At 42.2% G+C, this 26,361-nt stretch overlaps 1 protein-coding gene across 1 annotated transcript in view; it reads left to right on the forward strand.

Annotated features, from left to right (window-relative positions):
• Positions 1–26,361, forward strand: part of ube2d2 (ubiquitin-conjugating enzyme E2D 2 (UBC4/5 homolog, yeast)) — a 54,825-nt gene that overhangs the window by 18,579 nt on the left and 9,885 nt on the right. The window contains exons 2-6 of the mRNA XM_060915272.1: positions 5,180–5,243; positions 9,930–9,961; positions 10,072–10,149; positions 12,269–12,374; positions 21,683–21,776. Coding sequence (XP_060771255.1) covers positions 5,180–5,243; positions 9,930–9,961; positions 10,072–10,149; positions 12,269–12,374; positions 21,683–21,776 — 374 coding nt within the window. The remainder of the gene's footprint in view (positions 1–5,179; positions 5,244–9,929; positions 9,962–10,071; positions 10,150–12,268; positions 12,375–21,682; positions 21,777–26,361) is intronic.

A 26,361-nucleotide genomic window follows, 5' to 3' on the forward strand; every position in this document is an offset into this window, starting at 1 on the left:
ACGGGAATTTTTTTTGATGAGGGATATAAGTAAATAATATCGGCTGGCGTTGAGTAGTATATCAGATGTATTCCATTCAGCTAGAATGATATTGAACGACTCGAAGACGAGTAGCTGAATGGAATATATCTGATAGACCATGAAAATAAACGGCTATTATTATACATACACTACCGTTCAAAAGTTTGGGGTCACCCAGACAATTTTGTGTTTTCCATGAAAAGTCACACTTTTATTTCCCACCATAAGTTGTAAAATGAATAGAAAATCTAGTCAAGACATTTTTCTGGCCATTTTGAGCATTTAATCGACCCCACAAATGTGATGCTCCAGAAACTCAATCTGCTCAAAGGAAGGTCAGTTTTATAGCTTCTCTAAAGAGCTAAGGCCAAAAAAAGTGTGTTTCCAGTAACATGAAATACTAAAATAAGGTCAGTAGGTAGGATATTTTATTTTTTTTTATTTTGTTAGAAAAAATTAACACAAGTAAACATCTTACAAAATAGTATTTTGGCACAGAATCCTTTATACCACACATCATAATAAAATAAGTGTTTTAAATCTTTAAACGAATAAAAAAAATATCGCGAGAGTTCGAGTTATGATCTACGGAAGCGATATTTCATGATATTTTCATGTAATAACGTGAAAACACCTTATCAAGAAATAACGTGAAAATAACGTCCTAGGCTAGGAGCAATTCCAGCGTTATGGACGTGACACTTGAACTCAAAATGGCAACAAATGACCCAGTGCATGTTTTATTGTCTCCCGGTATTTAAACAGGTGTTGCATATTTTAAGGCTGTACCATACTGGAGAAGTGATGGAACAAGAACAATTCCCATAGTACATCTAGGGCATGCCAGAAAACGCCAATAAAAGATGCGTTATGGATGTGACAGAAAAAGTATCACTTTTCTTGGGTGACTGTACATTTTTATCAAACTCTGTGAAATCGTAAACCTAATGTCGAAATGGAGATATCCGTTTGATAGAGGGGTCCAAGGTGAATATTAAAAAATCTTTGTTTAAAATATTTTGTATTTCATGCAGAGTTTCGGAAGGAAAAGTCAGCGTTATGGATGTGACGAAATTCCGTTATGGATGTGACGCGTCTGAAATAGACATGGCATATGTTTAGAAAATCAGCAATTTAACCACCATAACCCTTTGAAAAACTCTCTAAATATCAGCTAAAACTATCAAAGTTCTTAAATAATATTTAGGATGGCTATTGTTTTGCTGTTTTGTGGATTTTAGCATACATTTCTGTGGCTTGTGGCAATAATATAGAATTGTACATGATCAAAGTTGATTTTAGCTTGGGTTTTACATTATAAGAAAGAAAGACTGACAGTGACGTATTAGGTGATCAAAATATTTATGTATGTATTTATTTGTTTATTTATTTAGTACAGGCCTAGGTGATATCTCTGGGAGTGGTTTTGATGTATTGCATGTTGCTTTATTTTTGCATGGTGAGGTTGACATTTACATGGAATTGCCCCTAGGCTACTTCCATTAAAAGCAGACGGCCTAGCCTAGCCTACTGGTGAACTTGGGTCAAGCAAAAACATGGCTGAATCCTGAATGACTCCTATTTGTATAAATAGGGGACTACATAGGCGGCAAAATGTAGTTTTTTTTCCCTGCCATGGAAGTGCACTTGTATACTGAAAAGGAAGCAATTTGCATTACAGCCTTGAATGAGGATTCAAAATGGCGGCTCGGCTCAGTTTTCCTTCCTCCTTCGGTATACAAGTGCGCTTCCATGTTTATGCAGGAGGACTGATAGAAGTGGCGAAACATTTTACTTTATCGTTTCTTTCACAACGAATGCGTTGAAACAAAAAATTATGACAGACTAACGCCGCTTACACTAAAATATCGAGGGAAATTTGTAATAAAAACTTTACGGTCGGCAATTTCGACGCGGAAATTCTCGATCGGTCGGGTTACCGGAAACACTTTTTTTTTTTTTTTTTTTTTTTTTTAATTTGGCCTAAACTGTTTTCAGCTGTGCTAACATGATTGTACAAGGTTTTTCTAATCATCCATTAGCCTTCTGAGGCAATGAGCAAACACATTGTACCATTAGAACACTGGAGTGAGAGTTGCTGGAAATGGGCCTCTATACACCTATGGAGATATTGCACCAAAAACCAGACATTTGCAGCTAGAATAGTCATTTACCACATTAGCAATGTATAGAGTGGATTTCTGATTAGTTTAAAGTGATCTTCATTGAAAAGAACAGTGCTTTTCTTTCAAAAATAAGCACATTTCAAAGTGACCCCAAACTTTTGAACGGTAGTGTACACATTCGATGGAACAATTATAGATTTTACAAAAAGTTAAGAACAGGGCGGCAACTTACCAATACTGATTCTGATCAAATGTAATTCAGTGTTCTGTCGATCCAATGTACTGTACAAAGTCAAAGTTCTAACAAGAAAAATGGTAGAAGTCCAAAAAGCCTGAACAACAACCCAACTTGTATACAAGCTATATCCAGGTCGACAGTTCAAGTTCAGAGTTACTTTTGGTCTTAGTTAGTTGTTCCATTGCCGTTGTTCAAAACAAAAGGGCTTTGCTGAGTGAAGTCCTCTTGTAAAAGTCTCCGTCACCCGTCACTTTTCCTCACCTCCAAGTAGAACTTTGACAATATTTCCATTATTGCTCTCTTTTCCAGTTTGTCGATGTCCGTTGGTATGTTTTTCTCTTGTAAATATGCGTGAAGAATATCTAGTGAAGTGTTGGTAGCCTTTCGGGTGTTCAGCGCGTCTTTCTCTTTTAAATCTTCCGCCTTTTAATGAAGCAAACCTCGCGGCCATGTGTGTGTACAAACTGTCAGTCACTCGCTAGTGTGATAGTTTTGCATCTCCAATGTGTGTCTCTTCCAGTTTTTTGATGTCCGTTGGTCTGTTTGTTTGTTCCCCCCCTTGTAAATATGCGTGAAGAATATATGATGAAATTTTGGTAGACTTTCAGGTGTTCAGCACGTCTTTAGTTTCCGTTCATTTATTCACTGCTTAATCCGAGCACTGAATTAACCCCGTCTTGTCTCTTTCCTGGCCGACAAAGAAATGATTGTGCGCATGCGCAGCAGAAAAGTTGTCATTGGATCTTCGCGTGTGACGTTGTGTTGTCTTGACAACATGTAATATTATAATATTGCATGCTCATTCTACATTGGATAGAGCGGCATAATACATGGAGGACAAGGGATACAATGACAATATTGCATGCCATCAATAAACCCGCTAGACGGGAATAGAATACGCGTTTTTATTCTGTGGAAAAAGTGGCCCGTATGTATAATACTGTATATACAAGTGATCTAACGAGACACACATACAACCCTGATTGCAAAAAAGTTGGGACAAAGTACAAATTGTAAATAAACGGAATGCAATGATGTGGAAGTTTCAAAATTCCATATTTTATTTAGAATAGAACATGGATGACACATCAAATGTTTAAACTGAGAAAATGTATCATTTAAAGAGAAAAATTAGGTGATTTTAAATTTCATGACAACACATCTCAAAAAAGTTGGGACAGGGCCATGTTTACCACTGTGAGACATCCCCTTTTCTCTTTACAACAGTCTGTAAACGTCTGGGGACTGAGGAGACAAGTTGCTCAAGTTTAGGGATAGGAATGTTAACCCATTCTTGTCTAATGTAGGATTCTAGTTGTTCAACTGTCTTAGGTCTTTTTTGTCGTATCTTCCGTCTTATGATGCGCCAAATGTTTTCTATGGGTGAAAGATCTGGACTGCAGGCTGGCCAGTTCAGTACCCGGACCCTTCTACGCAGCCATGATGCTGTAATTGATGCAGTATGTGGTTTGGCATTGTCATGTTGGAAAATGCAAGGTCTTCCCTGAAAGAGACGTCGTCTGGATGGGAGCATATGTTGCTCTAGAACCTGGATATACCTTTCAGCATTGATGGTGTCTTTCCAGATGTGTAAGCTGCCCATGCCACACGCACTAATGCAACCCCATACCATCAGAGATGCAGGCTTCTGAACTGAGCGCCGATAACAACTTGGGTCATCCTTCTCCTCTTTAGTCCGAATGACACGGCGTCCCTGATTTCCATAAAGAACTTCAAATTTTGATTCGTCTGACCACAGAACAGTTTTCCACTTGGCCACAGTCCATTTTAAATGAGCCTTGGCCCAGAGAAGACGTCTGCGCTTCTGGATCATGTTTAGATACGGCTTCTTCTTTGAACTATAGAGTTTTAGCTGGCAGCGGCGGATGGCACGGTGAATTGTGTTCACAGATAATGTTCTCTGGAAATATTCCTGAGCCCATTTTGTGATTTCCAATACAGAAGCATGCCTGTATGTGATGCAGTGCCGTCTAAGGGCCCGAAGATCACAGGCACCCAGTATGGTTTTCCGGCCTTGACCCTTACGCACAGAGATTCTTCCAGATTCTCTGAATCTTTTGATGATATTATGCACTGTAGATGATGATGTGTTCAAACTCTTTGCAATTTTACACTGTGGAACTCCTTTCTGATATTGCTCCACTATTTGTCGGCGCAGAATTAGGGGGATTGGTGATCCTCTTCCCATCTTTACTTCTGAGAGCCGCTGCCACTCCAAGATGCTCTTTTTATACCCAGTCATGTTAATGACCTATTGCCAATTGACCTAATGAGTTGCAATTTGGTCCTCCAGCTGTTCCTTTTTTGTACCTTTAACTTTTCCAGCCTCTTATTGCCCCTGTCCCAACTTTTTTGAGATGTGTTGCTGTCATGAAATTTCAAATGAGCCAATATTTGGCATGAAATTTCAAAATGTCTCACTTTCGACATTTGATATGTTGTCTATGTTCTATTGTGAATACGACATCAGTTTTTGAGATTTATAAATTATTGCATTCCGTTTTTATTTACAATTTGTACTTTGTCCCAACTTTTTTGGAATCGGGGTTGTAAGACAAAAGCGCTAATACGCTGGATATTACTACAGCTTTTGGGGTAGATGAGGGAATCTGAATTTGGTGGTGGTGTAGTTGAAATTTCCGAATGGGAACTCGTAAATTCTTTACAGACACACCCCAAACTTTGGACTCTTTTTAAATATCATAGCATCTTTGCTGTATCCCCCTTTTAATATGTATGAGCTGTGTATAAATTGTGTGTTTGTGTTTTAAAGGAGCTGCATGATTTGGGCCGTGACCCCCCTGCCCAGTGCTCAGCAGGACCAGTAGGGGATGACAGTAAGTACCAGTCAGTTAACGTTAACCTTATCGGAGATGAATGTGAATGAAGTGTGCTGGGGGGAAAAAAAAGTGCTAATATTTAAAGATTATATAAAAATAGTGTCACTGGAGTTCCGGCCTTGTCTGGTGCGTTATGACTTCGGCATGCGCACAGCTGCTCCGATACTAGCACCAACAGGTTTCAGTATGTGCTCGACAGGGGCGGGATATCAGTCGTTGATGATGGGTGATGATAAAAAAAAAAAAGAGGGAGATGGAGGGAGAGAAACCTGTTGTACCTGTTAAAGTTGTCACACAGCTGATGGACCATAGAAGATTGGTGAATCTTTTGTAGTGTGTATCGGGAAGGATCTTAGTTGCATGGAAAGGGGGGGGAGGGTGGCTCTTTATTAATTTAATTAGTTTTCCTTGTCCTGTTCTACACACTTTGGAGCTGAGGTACATCAGTTTGCTTGTGTAAATCGAGGTACATCTCAGGAGTCGTTTTTGAAATCGACTCGTAACCTCACGAGTCGAATTGAATCACGAGGCAGGCGAAGCTTCCCACCCAGACTGGACGTGGTTCAGCGTGATATCCCAATATCCTACAATGTCCAGCTCTGGCCCTCTTTTCTTTCTGACTACTTTCGATTTAATAATAATGGCAGCTCGTGACAGTTTCACACTATGAAAGCAATTCCCTTACCATGTTACATCATCTTATCTTAGTTTCTTGTTCGGTGTGAAAAGGTATGAATGAGGCACGAATGCTATGCCATGACTGATGGGTCATAGTTTCCTGACGCATCCTTGGCATTCAGGTTTGCTCACAGCACCGAGTTCTCAGTCGTGACTCCTTTTTTTTTTTTTTTTTTTAAATGTATACCGATGTGTTAGGCCATCCTTAAAAAAAAAAAAATCCGTTTCCTGTCCACCGGGTGAGCAAAAAAATTTTCAGTAGGGAGGGAGGGATTTTTTTTTTTTTTTAATATTAGGGTGCATCAGTTGCCCTCACTTTCATAAAATCTGCATTTTTGTTTGGGTGTTCCTTTTCACCAATAAAGACATCCTGTAAAATTTTTTGACCATATTCAAAAGTTTAATGGTGGCACCATGAGGTTCGTTTTTTGCCAAAAAACGCTTATTTTATGTTTTCGCGTAAGGTTTGAATCACAATGTTGGACTCCATTTATTGTTTTCTTGTGACTAGGGATGTCCCGATCCGATCATGTGATCGGAAATCGGGCCCGATCACATGGTTTCAGACTCGATCGGAATCGGGCATTGCCTCCTGATCAGGGATCGGATATATATCTATATAATATATTCTCATTTTTAACACATCAATAGCTATGTGTTGGCACAGAGTGAGACCAGGCCTCTTGTCTCAAGACAGCAACATCAACGCGTGCGGCATGACATCACTTTGTAGCGGAGACGCTATTGGTTATTGGCTGCCTGTTGCCGGCAAAGTTGAACACGGAAGCAGTTCGAAGCGGAAAGCAAAGCATGAGATCTTTTTTTTTTTTTTTTTTTTCCCCGTTGGATGACAAAAGAAACGGGCTCAAACCTGAAAGGGTAGAAATGCTTGTTTTCATCAAGAAAAACGTTCATTTCCTTAATTGAAATTACTGTATACCACTGTGAGATGCGTTCTTAAAAGCAAATTACCGGCACTGTGGCACTTTATTTGTTTTATTTGTTTACATTCCTGCCAGGTATTTTAAGGTTACTTTTTTAAATTTATTTATTGTTCAAACTGCCTCACGTAAGTGCTCTGTTTGCTAACGGAGTTGTTGGATGTTAAAATAAGGTGTTAAATAAAAAATGAGGAACATCCTGGATCTGTTTCTTTCCTCGTCTTTATTTTTTATGGATTATAAGAAGTATCGGATCGGGACTCGGTATCGGCAGATACTCAATCAAATGATCGGTATCGGATCGGAGGGCAAAAACGCCTGATCGGGACATCCCTACTTGTGACCCAGAGATCATGTTAAGAACCTTTGCAAGGGATTGAGGCCCACTTTACACGGGGACGGTCTGAAACAAAAGCGCGAAAGTCCGTTTTCGTTCTCACTTTTTTCCGCGTCTACACGACCGTTTTCAAGGAGGAAATCTGCGTCTATACGGTGACGCATAAATGTGTGGAATTCAATTGGATGTGCATGCCAGGCGGCTAGGTGGCGCTGTGAAAGACCTCCGCTATGTCTGCACGCATGCGCAACGTCTTCCGTCTTGTCTGATCTGCACCGCGAAAACTTTGACTACTCTGGCTATGGTAAGTAAGAAAGTAAGCGCATACTATACCCGCCTCTGTTCATTAACGGTGTATGTGCAGATTCGGTATAGATGTTCGAAGGACTCCTGGACGTTTATTAAAGCTGCCAGAGCAGCTTGAAGGTCTGTCGGGTCGATGTAATCAGACATGCTCTTACTTTTTTACTTACTTTCCTACTTCCCGGGCTGGCATGTACAGTATATGACATATGTATGACGTAAACGCGTACCCGACGTGAGCAGATCCGAGCAGAGTTTCACGTATTGGGTAGTTTAGACGGATATGCAACGGGGGCCGTTTTTAACTTATCCACTCTGGAAGGCATTTTCATTTTTTTCCATTTTTCAGCCTCGGAAACGCCGTCCCCGTGTAGACGAAAGGCACTTCCGATAAAATAGTTGTTTTTACCTGACCACGTCCTCGTGTAAACGGGCCCTGAGAAGCATTAATGTGATTCATAATACGTTTGTATTGTTTAAAAGTAGTTGAACAATGATTCAATGAACAGCTAAAACTCAAACTGTGCTTGATAATAGATTTAGAATATGTGCTAAAAATGTGTATCTAAGATATTTGGTATACTCTATAAGGTGCCATAATGTTTCATGAAAAGTGATCAAAATTTTGTTATAAAAGTCATAAAATAGCAGCTTTTTCCATAACTTTGAGCTCCTGGTGCCACCATTAAACTTTTTTGAATTTTGTCAAAATATTTCACCCAGTGTGTTTTCTTACCAAAAGGAACATCAAAACAAAAATGCATCATGATCGGAGGAACTTTTCATTTTTAGGGGGCAACTGATGCACCTTAATATATTTTTGGATAAGAAATCGCAATGCTGTTTGCTTTTTCTTTCAGTACTTTATTACAAAAGCAGACACGTTTAATAAAATGACAGTTTAATCAACTGAAACTTGTACAAAAACTTTATTTGCTACAGACAGTTTTTAATTCTGTCCAGCCAACCTGCATTAGTTCCGTAAACGTTTTTTTTTGTTCGGTTCCGTTCTCATTTTGAATAGATCTATTAGGTTCTCCTACAGATCTGTCAGGGTCATTAACAAAGTAGGTAATGAATTTCGCATAACAAAACTCAAAAGCTGTTTGTAACGTCTCGGATGGATCAAGATCAAACGAATTTTCCAGTACCGGTTTGCGATGGTCCGACACATGGACTTTTTGTAGTTCTAAATCGACCGTTAGGCCTAGTTCGGATGAAATTACACTAGGGATGTTAACCGATGACCGTTTGACCGGTGGTTGACCGAATCAACGTTAACCAGTTAATTTTTTTTTTGGTTGTCGGTGAAAAAAAAAAAAACAATCGTTTTGGAGCGGAGAACCTGGAATTCTGTGTTTGTAAACACTTGGGGCGTGCCATGCGGTGTAAGGACGACAGCTGACAAATCAGAAGCACCCATTCAGTCATGTCCCGCCCCAGTTGAACACAGCTGCCACCAGTGTTGCCAGATTTGGCGGTTTTAAGTGGATTTTGGCGGGTTTTGAACATATTTTGGGCTGGAAAACGTCAGCAATATCTGGCAACATTGGCTGCCACTCGGCGAAAGAAAAGTATAGACACAGGCTTTTTAGCTTACAAATTACTATTGTTTTTTTTTTTTAATTATTATTAGAAGGCACATGGAGTTTAGTCCTGCCTTGGCCAGTGCATTCTGAAAGTATGTTTCGGTCTGTAGCCAACAATGCATGTTACTGCAGATCAGATCTCTCCACACAAACTAAAGGCGCAGATGCCGACTTTTTCACGGCTTTTTCATGGACTGTAACGGCATTTGCTTATGTAGTAATTTTAATACAGAATTTACTCTGATGAAATTATTCAGACACTCCAATGACCCCCCCCCCCCCCCCCCCCCCAAAAAAAAAAATCGGATCTGCACGAGCCATGAAAAAGGCGCGCTGTTTGCATCCCTGTTTAAACTCCTAGGTTAACCGACTTTAACCGGCTAATGAGGCTCGGTGGTCGGTCAAGATTTTAGTTTTCGCCATCCCTAAATTACACTATTGAAATGATCACTGAATGATTTGTTTTTCTGAATCTTTACTATTTTGTTGTTCGCTAGAATACCATTTTGCGATTTCACACTTAAGCAAATGTTTGAAAACTCTGGATCTCCTTCCTTCATGGTGGCTGCCGTTTTTTTGTGCTGCATGCGCAGAGCTGATTCGATTCTATATTCCGCGCGGAATGCGTAAATGTCAAGTTCGATTTTAGATTTATGAACCTGAAAAAAAGTGTCGAAAAACCGGCGTTAAAAAAAATTTAAACCGCACAAACGGCACTCACTCGGCTGGTGGACCGGAAACAGAACATTTTTTAATAATAATGGCCTTAGTTATGAAAAATGCGTTTGAATGAACACTCTTTTGACTTCACCTTCCTGTCGTTTGTGTCTTGCAGTGTTTCACTGGCAGGCCACAATAATGGGACCAGTAAGTATTTTGTTTCCCTGTTTTCTGCATTACTGTGATCATCACATCGTTCACAATGGATAATGTGTGTATGTATGTGTAGTTAAAAAAAAAAATTCCCCCCTTTACAGAACGACAGTCCTTATCAGGGAGGCGTGTTCTTCTTGACCATTCACTTCCCCACAGATTACCCCTTCAAACCGCCAAAGGTCAGTGTCTTTTCTTGCTGCCTTGTGTGTGTGTGGTGTGTAGGAAATGGTGTACTGAATATCGGTCATGCCAGTATGAGGAAATGGTTTTCAACATGTCGTCATTTAAATAACAGTAAAGCAGGAAAAGCAACAACGTGTGTCATCCGACCAGGCAGCTTTCTTTTAACGTCTGTTTCGTCCTAGATTAAAACTTGTGATGGATTATGACCGATTGCTGGGATTAGAGCATGGATTAGGAATGGTACCGTGACTGTAGTGTGTGGTGCTTTTTATTTTTTAATTAATTTGCTGATCCTGTGTTGATCCTTGCTGATCTTTCGGCAGCGCCCATCGCAAAATTAGTTGCAGCTGTGATAACGGAAATCGTCATTGCTTTCTTCAATATTTATGCTAACGATAACTCACGACGATTTCCGGCAACGTTTTGGCGCTAGTTTCATCTCACGTCTACAATTCACTGAGAAACAAGCTATACGTACACGGTTTTGATCACTTCTTAAGTTCTAGTTATTTTGGTTAGTTTTCAAAGTTACTTCGCCAATATGGCGAAAGTTTTGGAGCGCAAAAATGAGGATCGTGCCAGGGAAGTCGATAAATCGAACGGGATGAAGAACTGTTTCCGATGGGCATGGCTCGATAGTAGCGTTACCGTGCAGATCAGACACACACTGTGACGATGTGCCTGACAGAACACATCCGAAAAGTGGCCATGCCGGGAAAGGTTCTGTGTATTCTGTGCTCAGATATGATCAATTATGGAAACAGAGGAGCTAGAAACATCCAGGAGCACATCAGAACAAAAAAGCACAAAGGTACGCTTTACTTAAATTGTCAAAGATAGTCAGGAGGAATCTAATATATCGTTACGGTTACCTCCATTATCGCTCATGATAGAGATATAGATATCTGTAGGGATTTGTTAGCTTAAAGTTTATAAACGTTTTAAACCATCATTGAATTTGAAAACATTCTCATATATATATATATATATATATATATATATATATATATATATATATATATATATATAAAATTAGTGCTATCAAAAATGTCGCGTTAACTTGACTCAATTTTAACAGCGATAATTTTTTTTATCGCGAGATTAACGCTCTGTGGCATGATGTAGGTTTTTCATAAGCTTTTGAAACTGCCAGGAACTTGGAACAGAGACTTTGGTTAGAAAACCAATAGCAGCTAGACTGTAATGCCACGCCCCGCACAGCCAAAGTCCTCTGCCCCCCCCCAAGAACCAGCGCGGGCAGGGCGCGCTAGTAGAGATGGGATTTATGGCTCTTTGACGGGATTCGCATCTTTGTGATCCGTTCTTTGAAAAGAGCCGTTCAAAAGACTGGCTCATTTGGCTCTTTTTAAATATTTATTCAGTTTTAAGAAGACAGCGTCTAAAGAAGCCAGATCCCTCTGAACTGTAAACTCAATGCTATCCCAGAAATCCTTCCTGTAATATGCAAATTTGGCCGCCTCTGATTGGACAGCGCGACGCATCAACAGGCAGAAAGTGTAAAAGTACAAAATGTGTTAAGTGAGCTGAAACAGTAAAGATCAGATTCAATGCAATATTTATCAACGAACAACTTGTATAAAGTACACTATTATATTTATAATCAAGCATGTCAAGCCAACCGTCACTGTGTAACCTATCTCTCTTTAGTTGTAGACTAACTCAAACAGTAGATCATTTCACTCATAGTTCTCTTGCTAGCCCCGCGCCGGTGCTCGGCTTAGGTTTCACTTTGCAGTGGCTGTGTCAAGACGTGTTATGCTTTGCAATAAAAAAAAAACATTGGTACAAAGCAAGCCCATTCACTTTTTTATGCTGATAAGAGAATTACAATGGTTTTTTATGTGACAAAAATGTGCGATTAAATTGCGATTAATCGCGAGTTAACTATGACAGTCGCGACATTAATCGTGATTAAATATTTTAATCGCTTGACAGCACTAATATAGTGTGTGTATATGTATGTGTGTGTGTGTATGTGTGTATATATGTGTATATATATAATATGGGAAAGTTGGCAGACATTTCAGTGTTTTTAAATGTCCCATTCTCATCCCTGGTTTTGTGGTTTTGTTTGTTCCCTGCTGTGCCTCGTAGGTTGCGTTCACCACAAGAATTTACCACCCAAATATCAACAGCAATGGCAGCATCTGTCTGGATATTCTACGGTCTCAGTGGTCTCCTGCGCTCACCATCTCCAAAGGTACGCTGATTACATCTGTACCGACTCCCAGAGGGTCGGTTCCGACCCCTTTCCCGACTTTCCACCCACAGAACGGATTACTTTTTGTTCAGTAAAGCAATATCGAGAGAGTGCAGATAGACTGAATAGGCTAATTAGTTTAAAGTGCATATCACGGCTAAATTCAGGAGCGAGATCAGTGTAATTCTCCTATTTTATATTAAACTTTGGTCAAATATCGGTCACATTTTGTGCATTTTTTTTTTTTTTTTTTTTTTTTACCTTGCGCAATACCAGAAAAATTCAGTTGAAATCGAGCCATTTGAGGTGAATTGGTCCGCCTCTGAAAAAACTTGGCATTTGGATTTCCCGGCAAACATTGATTTTCGTGACGTCGCGTGCGGGACGCCTCCCTCTGAATCCTACGTCAGCGCTGGTTTGTTTACGACCTGGTGGTTTTCTGCAAATTTCTTCAACGTTATCGCGTAATTATTAAAATGGTTAACAGATGTATCATAGGAGGGTGTAGCAACACCAATCTTGATGGGGTTAGTACTCATCGTTTCCCAAAAGACCAGACAATGAGAGAGAAACGGGAGCGCTTCGTGCGAGGCACCCGGAAGCCAAGGACCAAAGCAGAGCCGAGAAAAAGACCAAGAAAATCGGTGATTCACAAGTTGACTGTTGCCAGTGTAAGAAATAAGAGAGACTGCACTCTAAATTAGGTGTTTGTGTGGTACACGGATATTATTTATTGACACACACAAAAGTAAACAACACGACAGCGCTGGGCGATTAATACGCTTACTTCACATGTATCAAGGGATCTGCGTGTCAGGGCTTGAGATCTTGGGACCTGTCACACATTAAAAGTATATACAGCCCTGCTTAGCCGATTCCGTGTGTGTAGCTTATGAAATCTCTCTCCTACAGTAGCCAGTACTCTTCTAAATGAAATATATAAATACATAAATCATATTTTTTCGAATTGCTATTATGTAACAATAGATAGATGAGCATTGATACAGGAATCCATGGATTTAGCTCAGGCGACAATTCCATATTTCAGTGCAAAATCGCTCACTGCTAAACTTGGTGTGCACTAAACCCATGCAAAGCTCTCGCAGCCTGCTGGCGGATCCGCAGGTGATGTCATGAATCTGGCTCCAGACGCCCTTGGGATTTTTCCAGATGTATTTTTTTATTTTTTTTTCCCCCCCCCTCTGTTGTAGACAGATGGCCTTGTGCAAAATTACCCTTCTGGATGAGTGTGTAAAGGGACATGCTTTCATATATATATATATATATATATATATATATATATATATATATATATATATATAAAAAAGAAATTGGTCCAGAATATGCACTTTAAAGGAGAACTGAAAGCAAATTTTTTTTAAAATCAAAATTCTATCTCATTTTATTAACTATCGGAATGCATTTTTGATCGCTATTTTGTCACTGCTATAGCAAGTTCAGTCCATATGTCAAAGCAACGGCCTTAAACGAGATTCATTGAGACCTGTACGAGACATCATAGGATGGAAGTAAAACGTACAGCGGAAATCAAAGCGACCAACATCTGCCAACGTTGTCAGAAGACCAAGATCTCTTTCGAATGCTGACGTAATCAAGCCGGAAGTTTTTTTTTTTTTTTTTTTTTGATACCAATCAGGAAAGTGTGTAGGCAGTAATCATCATTTAAACTCGTTTTTGTGCAATACTTTGTTTGGAAAAGGGGGGGGGGGCGAGTTGTTAAGACCGACAACAATAGCAAGACCGCAAAAGGCCGCCATTTTTAAGCGACGAGAAGCAGCAGCTGTACAAACGCGAAGTCATCCATTGTTATTGTTGCTGCTGCTGCTTCTCCGTGTTGTTGTTGCTTCGACGTTCGCGCCAAGGTTTATGCAAACACAGCGACGTAACTGACGTATACAATGACGTAATAACGTGGCTCCCCTTAGCACCGCGAGCTATGGAAAAGCAAACTGGTTCTCAGCTGGCTCGCAAGTTGAACGAGTTGTGAACCAGCACCAGCTGGAACTGATTTGGTGGAAAAGGGGTAATGGTGGACCAAGGCCTGGGGAAACCCCATGTTCAAGACTGGGTCTGGAGCTGCTTCACAACCGGTGGACAGGGAGCCGAAATCAGCAGAATATCGTTAAAATGGACAGACGGAAAGAAAGAAAAGGTCTGGTGAGAAGTGGTAGCCCAAACATCCCCAGCGTCCTCTCAAAAGGAAACGGATAGCAGTTAATCACTAGCGATTTCCAGGCCTGGAGAAGTTTTGGAAAGATGACCCAGGATGTTTTGCGGGAGTCATCTTAAGAGTATATGTGGCCCAGTTAAGGTCGACTGAGGGGGGAAAAATCCATCGTGGTTAAATGGTTCTTTTAATGCTTGGGCAGGTCAGTCAGGTCACATGGCGTTATGACGTTCTCCGCACGGAGTAACGTCAGACTCCAGCCCGAGTTGCAGCTTCAGGGTTCCCGCATTGAATACAGTCCATCGGCGATGAACGTATTTGTCATAAATGGCCTTTTGTACACATCCATCCGTTTGCCAAAATCCAACCCCGATGAGTGTAAACAATGAGCACGTGCTTGTGACCAATAAAAATCGACGACGCATGATGACCAAATGAGCGCCAAGCTTTTTGACCAATTGCAGTGCGCAGGTCATTTATCTCTGCGTGAACCAAACAGCACAGTCGAAGAACATCTTTACTCATCACACGCTTGTGAAATTCCTCTCTGAAGCAGTGAATAGATGCCCCTTTTCCACCAAAGCAGTTCCAGGGCTGGTTCGGGGCCAGTGCTTAGTTTGGAACCGGATTTTCTGTTTCCACTGACAAAGAACTGGCTCTGGGGCCAGAAAAACCGGTTCCAGGCTAGCACCAACTCTCTGCTGGGCCAGAGGAAAGAACCACTTACGTCAGCGGGGGGGCGGAGTTGTTAAGACCAACAACAATAAGACCGCGAAAGATCGCCATTTTTAAGCGACGAGAAGCAGCAGCTGTACAAATGCGAAGTCGTTTATTATTGCTGCTGCTGCTTCTTCCGTGTTTTTGCTTTGATATTCGCGCCAAGGTTTATGCAAACGTAGCGACATAACTGGCGTATACAACGACGTAATGACGTGGCTTCCCTTAGCACCGCGAGCTATGGAAAAGCAAACTGGTTCTCAGCTGGCTCGCAAGTTGAACGAGTTGTGAACCAGCACCAGCCCTGGAACTGATTTGGTGGCAAAGGGGTAAATGAGTGCACACATACCCAGAGCAGTTGGGAGTTCGGTGCCTCGCTCAAGGGCACCTCAGCCCAAGGCTGTCCCATATCAACCTGACTGTAGGGGGAAACCGGAGCATCCGGAGGAAACCCACACAGAAAGGCCCCCGACGGCTGCTTAGCCATGAGGCGACCATGCTAAGCTGAAGTTTTTTTTGGCCGGGTTTCTTCAAGCACTGAAGATGCTTTAAGGGCCGAAACAGCCGCAGAGGAGGCGCACTCGGAGCCCCGAGCACACCAGAGTGTGTCGGTAATACAGGGGTCGTGAAAGTGCGTCAGCCAGCAAGTAACCGAAGGACTCTGTTTCAGGTGGCGTCGTGTGTTGAGTCCCTGCAGCGGACGTATGATGAACGCGATGTCGTCCTGTGTTCGGTTTATAAATTGATGGCAAATTCGGATTCCTTCACTGTTGGTTGGTCCCAAGACCCTTCTTGACTCTGTTCAATTGTAAATCAAGTTTTGTGTTGAAGGCTAAAGCGAGTCCTGATACCTCTTTTGAATAATTCCATGCTAAAATTACCTCCAGTAAACTCGGACTAAAGAGATTTTAGCTTGATGGTACACAGGGAGCCCAAAGTCAAGACTTTTTTTTTTTTTTTTTTTTTAAATTAGAAGCTGGAGTGGAGCCTAAATTTTATAAGAAAGCAAGCAAATTCCTCTCTGCGTTTAACCCATCTGAAGCAGCGGACACGTAATGGAGAGGCCGGTCTTTTACAGGTATTTGAATTATGCCAGTTTGGTTGGTCTAAACCTGTATTAAGTCCACTAAGTCGATAAGGAAGAAAAATAATGCAGACTAAGTGAAGAACGCGACTCGATTTTTCAAGCGGTTGGAAAAAGTGGCGAATGTTTTTCAGAACCCCGGGGGAACTCTGCAGCTTGTACTTTGATGAGGTGTAGACTTGCGCAATGCCAGGAAAGTGCAGATTTCATGATGTCTGGCTTCCCTTGGATAAGCAATAAGGCATGGCTTGAGAGACCAGGACTGAGGACGTGTAAAAAAGTGGACTGTGGTTTAAGCGTCATGCTTTTTCCGTTTCCGGTTGAGAGTATGTCGTGTGCATTCTGGCTGCCGCTTCTCACCGGAGCTTTATTTTTTTCTCTCTCATTTTATTTAATTTTTTTTTTGTGTGTGTGTAGTTTGAGTGCTGGGTGGCATGGTGGTGTAGTGGTTAGTGCTGTCGCCTCACAGCAAGAAGGTCCGGGTTCGAGCCCCGTGGCCGGCGAGGGCCTTTCTGTGCGGAGTTTGCATGTTCTCCCCGTGTCCGCGTGGGTTTCCTCCGGGTGCTCCGGTTTCCCCCACAGTCCAAAGACATGCAGGTTAGGTTAACTGGTGACTCTAAATTGACCGTAGGTGTGAATGTGAGTGTGAATGGTTGTCTGTGTCTATGTGTCAGCCCTGTGATGACCTGGCGACTTGTCCAGGGTGTACCCCGCCTTTCGCCCGTAGTCAGCTGGGATAGGCTCGAGCTTGCCTGCGACCCTGTAGAACAGGATAAAGCGGCTAGAGATGATTAGATGAGTTTGAGTGTTTTTTGTCCCCCGGCTGTGGTGTAGCTCCGGACCCAGTTTTGGGCGTCGGTTCCTTCCAGGCCTTGGTTCGCTGTGGGTGATCCCTGTGCTCCTCGCTATGGACTGCAGCGAGCTCGTTGCTCATTTTAACATCGTGGTTGTCCAGCGCTCTGCGCTTTAGTGCTTGGTGTGGTGTTCCGAACGATGTTGCGCGGCGGTGCGGGACTTGTTTTGGTGCAACTGTGGTTGCTACACCATTGGAATGACATCCTGGCCTCTATTTGGTGGATTTTTTTATCTTGTCTATTTATTTATAACTGTATAGCGACCTTGGGTTTTGTGGAAGGCGCTTATATAAATTGAACTTTATTATTTTGAACATGGGAGAGGCAGCACTAGCTAGCCACGCTAAAGGAGCTAAACACAAGGCTGTTCCTGTGCACACGTCAACTCTCAACCACTCAATCTCATCCCCATCAAACCACGCGTTTTGGGTGCCACGTCCAGAATCCAGAAACGAGGTACCGTGGGTGCGAAGGGTGGTTAATTCTCACTGTCCGTACAAGTCATGTGAAGACACGAGCCAGCTTTTTCAGATCACTTTCCCTGATAAGGGCAATTCCATGTAAATGTCAACCTCACCATGCAAAAATAAAGCAACATGTAATACATCAAAACCACTCCCAGAGATCTCACCTAGGCCTGTATTTTACAGATGTGAATAAGTTGAACCAATTTGTAACCAACCTAATATGTCACTGTCAGTCTTTCTTTCTTATAATGTAAAACCCAAGCTAAAATCAACTTTGATCATGTACAATTCTATATTATTGCCACAAGCCACAGAAATGTATGCTAAAATCCACAAAACAGCAAAACAATAGCCATCCTAAATATTATTTAAGAACTTTGATAGTTTTAGCTGATATTTAGAGAGTTTTTCAAAGGGTTATGGTGGTTAAATTGCTGATTTTCTAAACATATGCCATGTCTATTTCAGACGCGTCACATCCATAACGGAATTTCGTCCATCCATAACGCTGACTTTTCCTTCCGAAACTCTGCATGAAATACAAAATATTTTAAACAAAGATTTTTTAATATTCACCTTGGACCCCTCTATCAAACGGATATCTCCATCTCGACATTAGGTTTACAATTTCACAGAGTTTGATAAAAATGTACAGTCACCCAAGAAAAGTGATACTTTTTCTGTCACATCCATAACGCATCTTTTATTGGCATTTTCTGGCATGCCCTAGATGTACTATGGGAATTGTTCTTGTTCTATCACTTCTCCAGTATGGTACAGCCTTAAAATATGCAACACCTGTTTAAATACTGGGAGACAATAAAACATGCACTGGGTCATTTGTTGCCATTTTGAGTTCAAGTGTCACGTCCATAACGCTGGAATTGCTCATAAACCACATAGCTACCAGATTTGCACGTCTCTCTCTTTTGGACTGACTCCTCCTTATTCTTTCTCCATCCTGAGCTGCTGATATAAACTTCTCAAAGCTCGGGCTCCTTTCGTAAATGTTTAAAGAAAGCGTCTCCTAATTAAAAAAAAAACAACCTTCGTTACACCAAAAATGAAACGTGTTAAACCGTAACACTTTGTGTTAGTATTGGATTACGTAGTGTGTGTTGGACAAGTCCCTTTGTATGAGCCGTTACCGTGGAAACGCTAACGTACATTAGGTTAACGTTAATGCACTCGTTCTATTCACGTGCGGGTATAGAACATTGACCAATCCGATTTAAAGCTTCACCCACACTGTGGCCTAAACATCAAGTCACTCGCGATATAGCCAAATGTTTTGCGCTTGATCCGTTAAAAATGAAAAGTTCGTAAAGAAGCGTTGGATGCGTGTTGCCATGGTGACACACAGACCCCTTTTCCACCAAATCAGTTCCAGGGCTGGTTCGGGGCTGGTGCTGGTTCACAACTCGTTTAACTTGCGAGCCAGCTGAGAACCAGTTTGCTTTTCCATAGCTCACGGTGCTAAGGGAAGCCACGTCATTACGTCGCTGTATACGTCAGTTACGTCGCTACGTTTGCATAAACCTTGGCGCGAATATCGACGCAAAAACAACGCGGAAGCAGCAGCAACAACAATAATAATGGATGACTTCGCGTTTGTACAGCTGCTGCTTCTCATCGCTTAAAAATGGCGATCTTTCGCGATCTTACTGTTGTTGGTCTTAACAACTCCGCCCCCCCCGCTGACGTAAGCGGTTCTTTCCTCTGGCCCAGCAGAGAGTTGGTGCTAGCCTGGAACCGGTTTTTCTGGCCCCAGAGCCAGTTCTTTGTCAGTGGAAACAGAAAACCTGGTTCCAAACTAAGCACTGGCCCCGAACCAGTCCTGGAACTGCTTTGGTGGAAAAGGGGCATCAGGCTGCAAGTGTAGTAACAGTTTTATAAATGTGACAGACGAGCGTTCTTGGAACGTCACTTGTCCAATCAAATCAGTGGCCCAGCGTTAACCGTTATCGTTTTGTTCCAGTTGAGACTATTTATAGACCCAACCCTGATGTGATTCCTGCTTTGACTATAAACACTTTTTTTTTTATTTTATTATTATTAAATGTGAATAAACTCTTAAATGTTGCTCTCGTTCACACTACACTTCCTGACCCTTATATCCAGGGATCCGTTGATTCGGCTGGATGTTTCTCGTGTGTAAAGCGTTTGTGTTAACACTTTGCTGTAAATGGTGTTCGTTTCCTCGTATGGAATGCGGATGGGTATGATGAACTTTACCCTGTACGCCAGATACAAGGAACTAAAAAGCACGGTGTCGGCAGTCCGTTCTTGGAAACGCTGTCCGTTACTGTAAAATTACACCTTGTAAAAGTCTTGACCTCCGGTCTGTGAATAATATTTGGAGTTGATGGTATTTTAAGGAGCTCATTGAGTTCTTTAATTGAATGTATTTAGTCTGCTTTTGATTGTGCACACACCCTTCCATCTCTCTCGCCCTTGATGAGGCATATGTAACTTTTTTTTTTCCCCTCCCTCTTCCTCCCCCTCATTGCTTTGAACTTGAACTAGAGGTCTGCGCGGGTTGGATTTTTCAGTCCCGCTCCCGCCCGCGCCCGCATTGTGCAGTCCCACTCCCGCCCGCGCCCGCAAAGAATTATGATTTTCAGTCCCGCTCCCGCCCGCGCCTGCCATATTTTGTCCCGCTCCCGCCCGCAAATCCCGCATGATGCAGACGTCCGCGTTATTTCTCAGTAAAGTTCGTCTTGACACAGCGTGATGGTGCCCCGCCCCCTACTTTGAGTGGATTTGAGCATAAATATCTACAGCTCATGTTTGTTATTGTTTACCTTGTTTCTGAATTCAGCATGTAGTATCTCCAATAATAATAATTAGTGCTGTCAAACGATTAAAATATTTAATCGCAAATCACACATTTTTATCACATGAGAAACCACTGTAATTCTCTGATCAGCATAAAGTGAACGGACTTGCTTTGTACCAATTTTTTTTTTTTTTATTGCAAAGCAGAGCTAGTAAAAGAAATGAATTGATTTACTGCTTGCGTTAGTCTACAACTTTAATCAGAGAGACATGTTACACAGTGACAGTAGGCTTGACTCAATGCTATCCCAGAAATCCTTCCTGTAATATGCAAATTTGGCCGCCTCTGATTGGACAGCCAAATTTGCATCTTACAGGAAGGATTTCTGGGATAGCATTGAGTCAAGCCTACCGTCACTGTGTAACCTGTCTCTCTGATTAAAGTTGTAGACTAACTCAACAAGTAAATCAGTTCAATCATGAATTTCTTGCTAGCTGGGTGTGAACTGCGAGTCATTAGAGTGATCAAAGAATTTCCCCTTAGGATGATCAATGGCAAGTTTAAAATGCTGTTTCTCACTCAATCTGGCAATCTGACTCTCTCTGCAAATTTAGGCATCTTAAAATGTTTTTATTAATGCCAAATAAAATATCCAGCACAAATTATATATGATAGACACAAATTAATAATTTATAAATTTTATTTCAAGCACGTTTTTAGTTAGCGGGACTGCAGCTTGTCACCGCGCCCACCCGCACTGCATATGTGCACTCCTGCTCCCGCCCGCGCGCGCATATGTGCACTTCCGGTTCCGCCCGCGCCCGCAATGAGCTTTCAAAATTTGTCCCGCACCGCACTGCTTTGCGGCGAGTCCCGTGGGAGTGCAGGGCTCTAACTTGAACAAGAGCTTAGTCCAGCAGATCCACTCTGTCTGTCTCAGGAAGGAGAATAAAGTTAGAAATCCTTCTGAAGGTGGGACACGTCAGATTAGAGTCGGTGTATAACGGGAGAATACTCCATGCGTGCCTGTGATGGTGATGCAGCAGGATCACACGGGCTTTCACATTGATGTGAACTTGAGACTCGAGGCTGCTGGTTCTAGGTGAAGTTTCCAGTTCAGAGGAACCTGAGCGTGTGTGTGTGTGTGTAAATAAATGATTTGCTTGGTGTTTATGCTCTTGTGTGATTTTTGTATTTATTTCCCGGTTTTGTTCCACAGTCCTGTTGTCTATCTGCTCTCTGCTGTGTGACCCCAATCCGGACGACCCCTTAGTACCCGAGATCGCCCGCATCTACAAGACTGACAGGGAAAAGTGAGTGTTCCTCTCCCTTTCTTTCTCTCTCTCCCCTATCTATTTCTATCTCCTCTTTCTCTTCCCTCCCTCCTCTTTGTATCCATCTCCCCATTTCTCTCTCTCCCTTCCTTTCTCTCTCCTCTATTTCTTTCTCTCTTTCCTCCCTCTCTTTCTTTCTCGCTCTCTCCTCCCTCCTCTCTTCCTCCTTTCTTTCTCTCTCTCCTCCCTCCTCTCTTCCTCCTCTTTCTTTCTCCTCCCTCCCTCTTTGTATCCATCTCCCCATTTCTCTCCTTCTCTTCCTTCCTTTCTTTCCTCCCTCTCTCTTTCCTCCCTCCTCTTTCTCCTCCCTCCCTCCTCTTTGTATCCATCTCCCCATTTCTCTCTCCTCCCTCTTTTTCTTTCTTTCTCTCTCCTTTCTTTCCTCCCTCTCTATTTTCTTTCTTTCTCTTCTTTCTTTCTTTCTCTTTCTCTCTTTTTCTCTCTTTCTCTCTTTCTCTTTCTCTCTTTTTCTCTCTTTCTCTCTCTTTCTCTTTCTTTCTTTCTTTCTTTCTTTCTTTTTCTCTCTTTCTTTCTTTCTTTCTTTCTTTCTTTCTTTCTTTCTTTCTTCTCTCTTCTTTCTCTCTTTCTCTCTCTCTCTCTCTCTCTCTCTCTCTCTCTTTCTCTCTCTCTCACACCACCACTTTATAAGAGGCGAAGCGGTGCATGCTGTACAGACGATTTAGGGTTTAATTTTGAAGTCTTATTTTTACTGTGGTGAAGTGGAATTGTCCTGATTGAACATGAATTTTTTTTTTTTTTTTCCCTCCGCATCATTGTGAATAGACGACCTCTAAATATTCAGGATTCTGTGAATTCAGCCTGATTTTTGACAAGATTTTGTTCTGGCTGACAAACTTCCAGCATTGGGCTTGAATATGAACGTCAGGAATGACGACCGGACCTTGTGCGGTGAAGGACAGCATCCAGACAAAAAAAAATTTAGCACGTCAATTCCTCCTCCTGCTATGTGTCCCTTGATAGCAGTGACTGGCAATTTCTTGACCCTCCTCCCCAAAGTCACACACGGATGTGAACGACGATCGGTCGGGATCAAACTTGTAGTGCTGCCAGTCTCTCGGCTAAAACGCAGCAGGAATTTAATGCACTGCGATGGTCAGCATGTTGGATTAGATCCCCATGTAGTCTGATCCCGGCAAACCGTGAAATCATGGCGTAGCTGTGATTTGGTTTTTGGCAACTTGGAGGCAGAACTTCTTTTGAACATTTTCATCGCGTCCTATAATTTTGTTGTCGGCAAGAAACGAATTAACATGGAAATTAAATTTGAGAGTGATGTCTGAAACTGATGATTGATCCATATTTGTAATGCCGTGGTTATCGTTGGAATAAATCACCGTACGTTAGTGTGAATAAGTGCTCAGAATGATCACTTGGACTTGTTTGCTTCAGTAATTTAATGTGAATTAAATCAGGATTTCTGTTTAGGCCAAGAAAAAAGTTTGTTTCCTATTACATCTTGAAAAAAAATAGGGTAGGTAGGTCTTTTTATTTTATTTTTATCACACAAAATACCGGGTAGGTAGGTGTGTGGGGTTTTTTTTTTTTTAAATAAATTTTAGGTGTGGCATTATTTGTCACCTTTGTTGCCTCTACTTTTGCGTCCTCGTGTACTTTTAGTATTTTTGTTTTGATAGCTAACATTTTTTGAAACTCCGGCTTCCGTTGACATTCAAGTGTCAGTGCCCGCAAGCCAAAATTGCTGAGCAGGCTTTCCAACGTGACCTCCATCGTGATATCGATACCGCCGTTAGCCTGGGCGCTGTGTGTATACTGTTTGCATGACTCATCCAGCGGAGGATGATAATGTTCGTAGAGTTCTTTTACAGTTGAAAACTTATAAAATGAACTTATTGTCTGACAATCTTCCGTGTGGTCGCAACCGATCACGGTAATCGAGAACACTTCGTTGGCTGCCGTGATGCCTAGCGTTGTGTACAACACAAGCCGGAGTTTCCCGGAAAGAGGTCATGACGTCAGGTTGAGGCCGTGAGAAATCAATGAGTGTTTCTTGTCCGATATATGCGTTTTAGAATTAGTCACTTGTCAGATCGACAGTATTATGCAAATCGTAATGCAGATATTTTTTTCAAAATTTATTGTTGGTCGGCGAAAATACTTTTTTTTTTTTTTTTAAACATCTAACAAATTCTAGGGTCGGGGCATTTTTTTTAAACGGTCGGTCAAGTAACCGGAAACAAACAATTTATTTTTTTCTTGGCCTTACCAACAAATCACTTTGTAGTGTGCTGTTACAGGAAAATAATGAAAGATGCAGTGCAGAGTTAACATCACTGCTTCAAAGTTGACTTTCCAGTAACAGCAGTTTATGAAGTGGATCGTTTCTCGAAGACTCCTTCCGTAATCGTACGTTCACGCCAAACGCCGTGAAAGTGTGAAATTCACTCTGGCTGCTTTACCAGCGACTCTGTGATGGAGATGAAACGGGCAGCTAGGAGTTCTTTCAGAAAACGCCATCTTGCAAACGTTATTTAAAGGGGACGCAAACGCATCGATCGGGATCTTTGTGCTGACTGACCACACTTAGGGCATCAGTTAAGGCCAATTTATGCTGACAACCCAGTCCTCGCAGATGGCGTCTGCGAAGCCCCCCCCCCCCCCCCCCCCCCCCCCGCAGACGCTCTGCGCGCACCTCCCAAAAATTGTGACCACCACAGACAGCCTCGCAGACAAGAGGGCTCTGATTGGTCCACTCTACATCCGCTGTACACGCACTTCCGCTTCCGTACTTTCCCGGTTTGGTTTGTTTTCACGACTGCCATTGACCGCCATTTCACGACCGCGGTTGATCGAGGAAGTACGTACATCTATACGACTCCAGTTCTAGTCATTATAAGTAACCGGAGGATAAACACTCCACTAACCACACCCACCAACTACTCCTAGCGACTTCGCGCCCCCTTGCGTTGTGGCGGTGAATAACATCGCGCACGCCTATTACTCCCCGCTCAACGATAAATTACAACTGTCTGAGAAAAGCTATCTGCGAAAGCCTTGTCGCAAGAGCATGCAGAGGCCTTTAGCCTCGAAGTCTTGAATGTGAAGGAAAATAATGAACAACCGTGATTGCACGTTTGGTAAAATAAATGAACGGTACAAGCTAATTAAAAAGCCATTTGGGTGGGGTGACTTGTGTGTTCATGCGAATTCAAATTTCAACATGCAGTTTTTTTTTTTTTTATTCATATGTCTCTGCGCGAACAGAAACGACCCATAAATAATAGGGAAACCCATCACTGCAATTATGAATTTCTCCTCCGTCGTGTTTGAACGGAACCTAAATTTAGACGGCGGTGTTTTCTCAGGTACGGAAGCCGAGAGAGGCCCTTCATATAATCCTTTTTTTATTCACCTTGTTATCCCGAGATAACGACATAATTAATTCAGGATCTCGAGAAAACAACACAACTAATTCGAGATCTCGAGAAAACAAAATTATTTCATGATCTCGAGTAATCAGCTGAGAAATGGTTCATTCAGGTGCGCCAAGAGACTTGCGATATGCTGACTTTGGGGCTATTTCTCATTCTGTATAGCCGTTTTTGCTCTGTTACATGTCCGCCAATTTCTAAGCCTTCGTTGTCTGACCCACAGGGGGCACAGCTCTGCTAGAAATCTCAGCTGCTTTCTCGAGATCATGAAATCTTGTTTTCTCGAGATCCTGAATTATGTCGTTATCTCGGGATAAGGTTAATAAAAAAAGATTATATGAAGGGCCTCTCGCGGCTTCCGTACTCGGGTTCTTTAGAGCGGTGCGTTTCTAATTCCACTTGGTTGCTGTCGAACCCCGTTGACGTTCAGTACCATAAAGCTGCCTGGGTTTGAACCAAGCAACAGCCTCCATGCCTGAAAAGTGAAGCTAATGCGGAAGTGCTAAAATCTGCAGTTCCTCGAATGGCCACTTGAGGCAGGCTCCAAAAGCAAGTCAATTCCCATAGAGCTCCATGTTAAAAACAGTGAAAATGAATGTTGACAGCCTGGTACCAAAAAAAAGGGGGGGGGGGTCTCTATAGCTAGTTTCTCCCTTCGTGACAACTATATTGGGGGGAGGAATTTTTATATAATTCAACAGTTTAAGTTCTATTGAGCCATGTGTAATTTGGGGCGGGGCCGATTTGAGTGACTGGGTTTGGGTCATCTTGTTAGCCGCTAGCTGGCATTACCTCAGAACTCAAGCTAAATTCACCGCAAGGTGATGGATTTATGTAAATAATTTATGAAGCTGGCGTGTGGGTTCTCCCCCCCCCCCCCCCCCCAGTAAATTAGCTGTTGAGGTTATGGTCTGTACTGTATCTTTATGGAGTGCTTTCTTTTAGTTGAGCCAGTAGCTTATTGGCTAAAGCGCATAGCTAGCTTTTTAGCTTCAAGGTTAGTATGCAGGTTCCAGCAGCCAGACTTCACTATCCCCGCCCCCGTCTCCATTTATGGACTAGGCGGAGTCAAGTGCTACCAAGATGGCCACGCCCGTAGCCTCTTTATTTGAGCTTCAAACCCGCTTTTCAGCAGAGGTGGACAGAGTACCCAA

The sequence above is a fragment of the Neoarius graeffei genome, chromosome 2 (genome assembly GCF_027579695.1).
Source record: "Neoarius graeffei isolate fNeoGra1 chromosome 2, fNeoGra1.pri, whole genome shotgun sequence".
NCBI classification, from domain to species: Eukaryota; Metazoa; Chordata; class Actinopteri; order Siluriformes; family Ariidae; genus Neoarius; species Neoarius graeffei.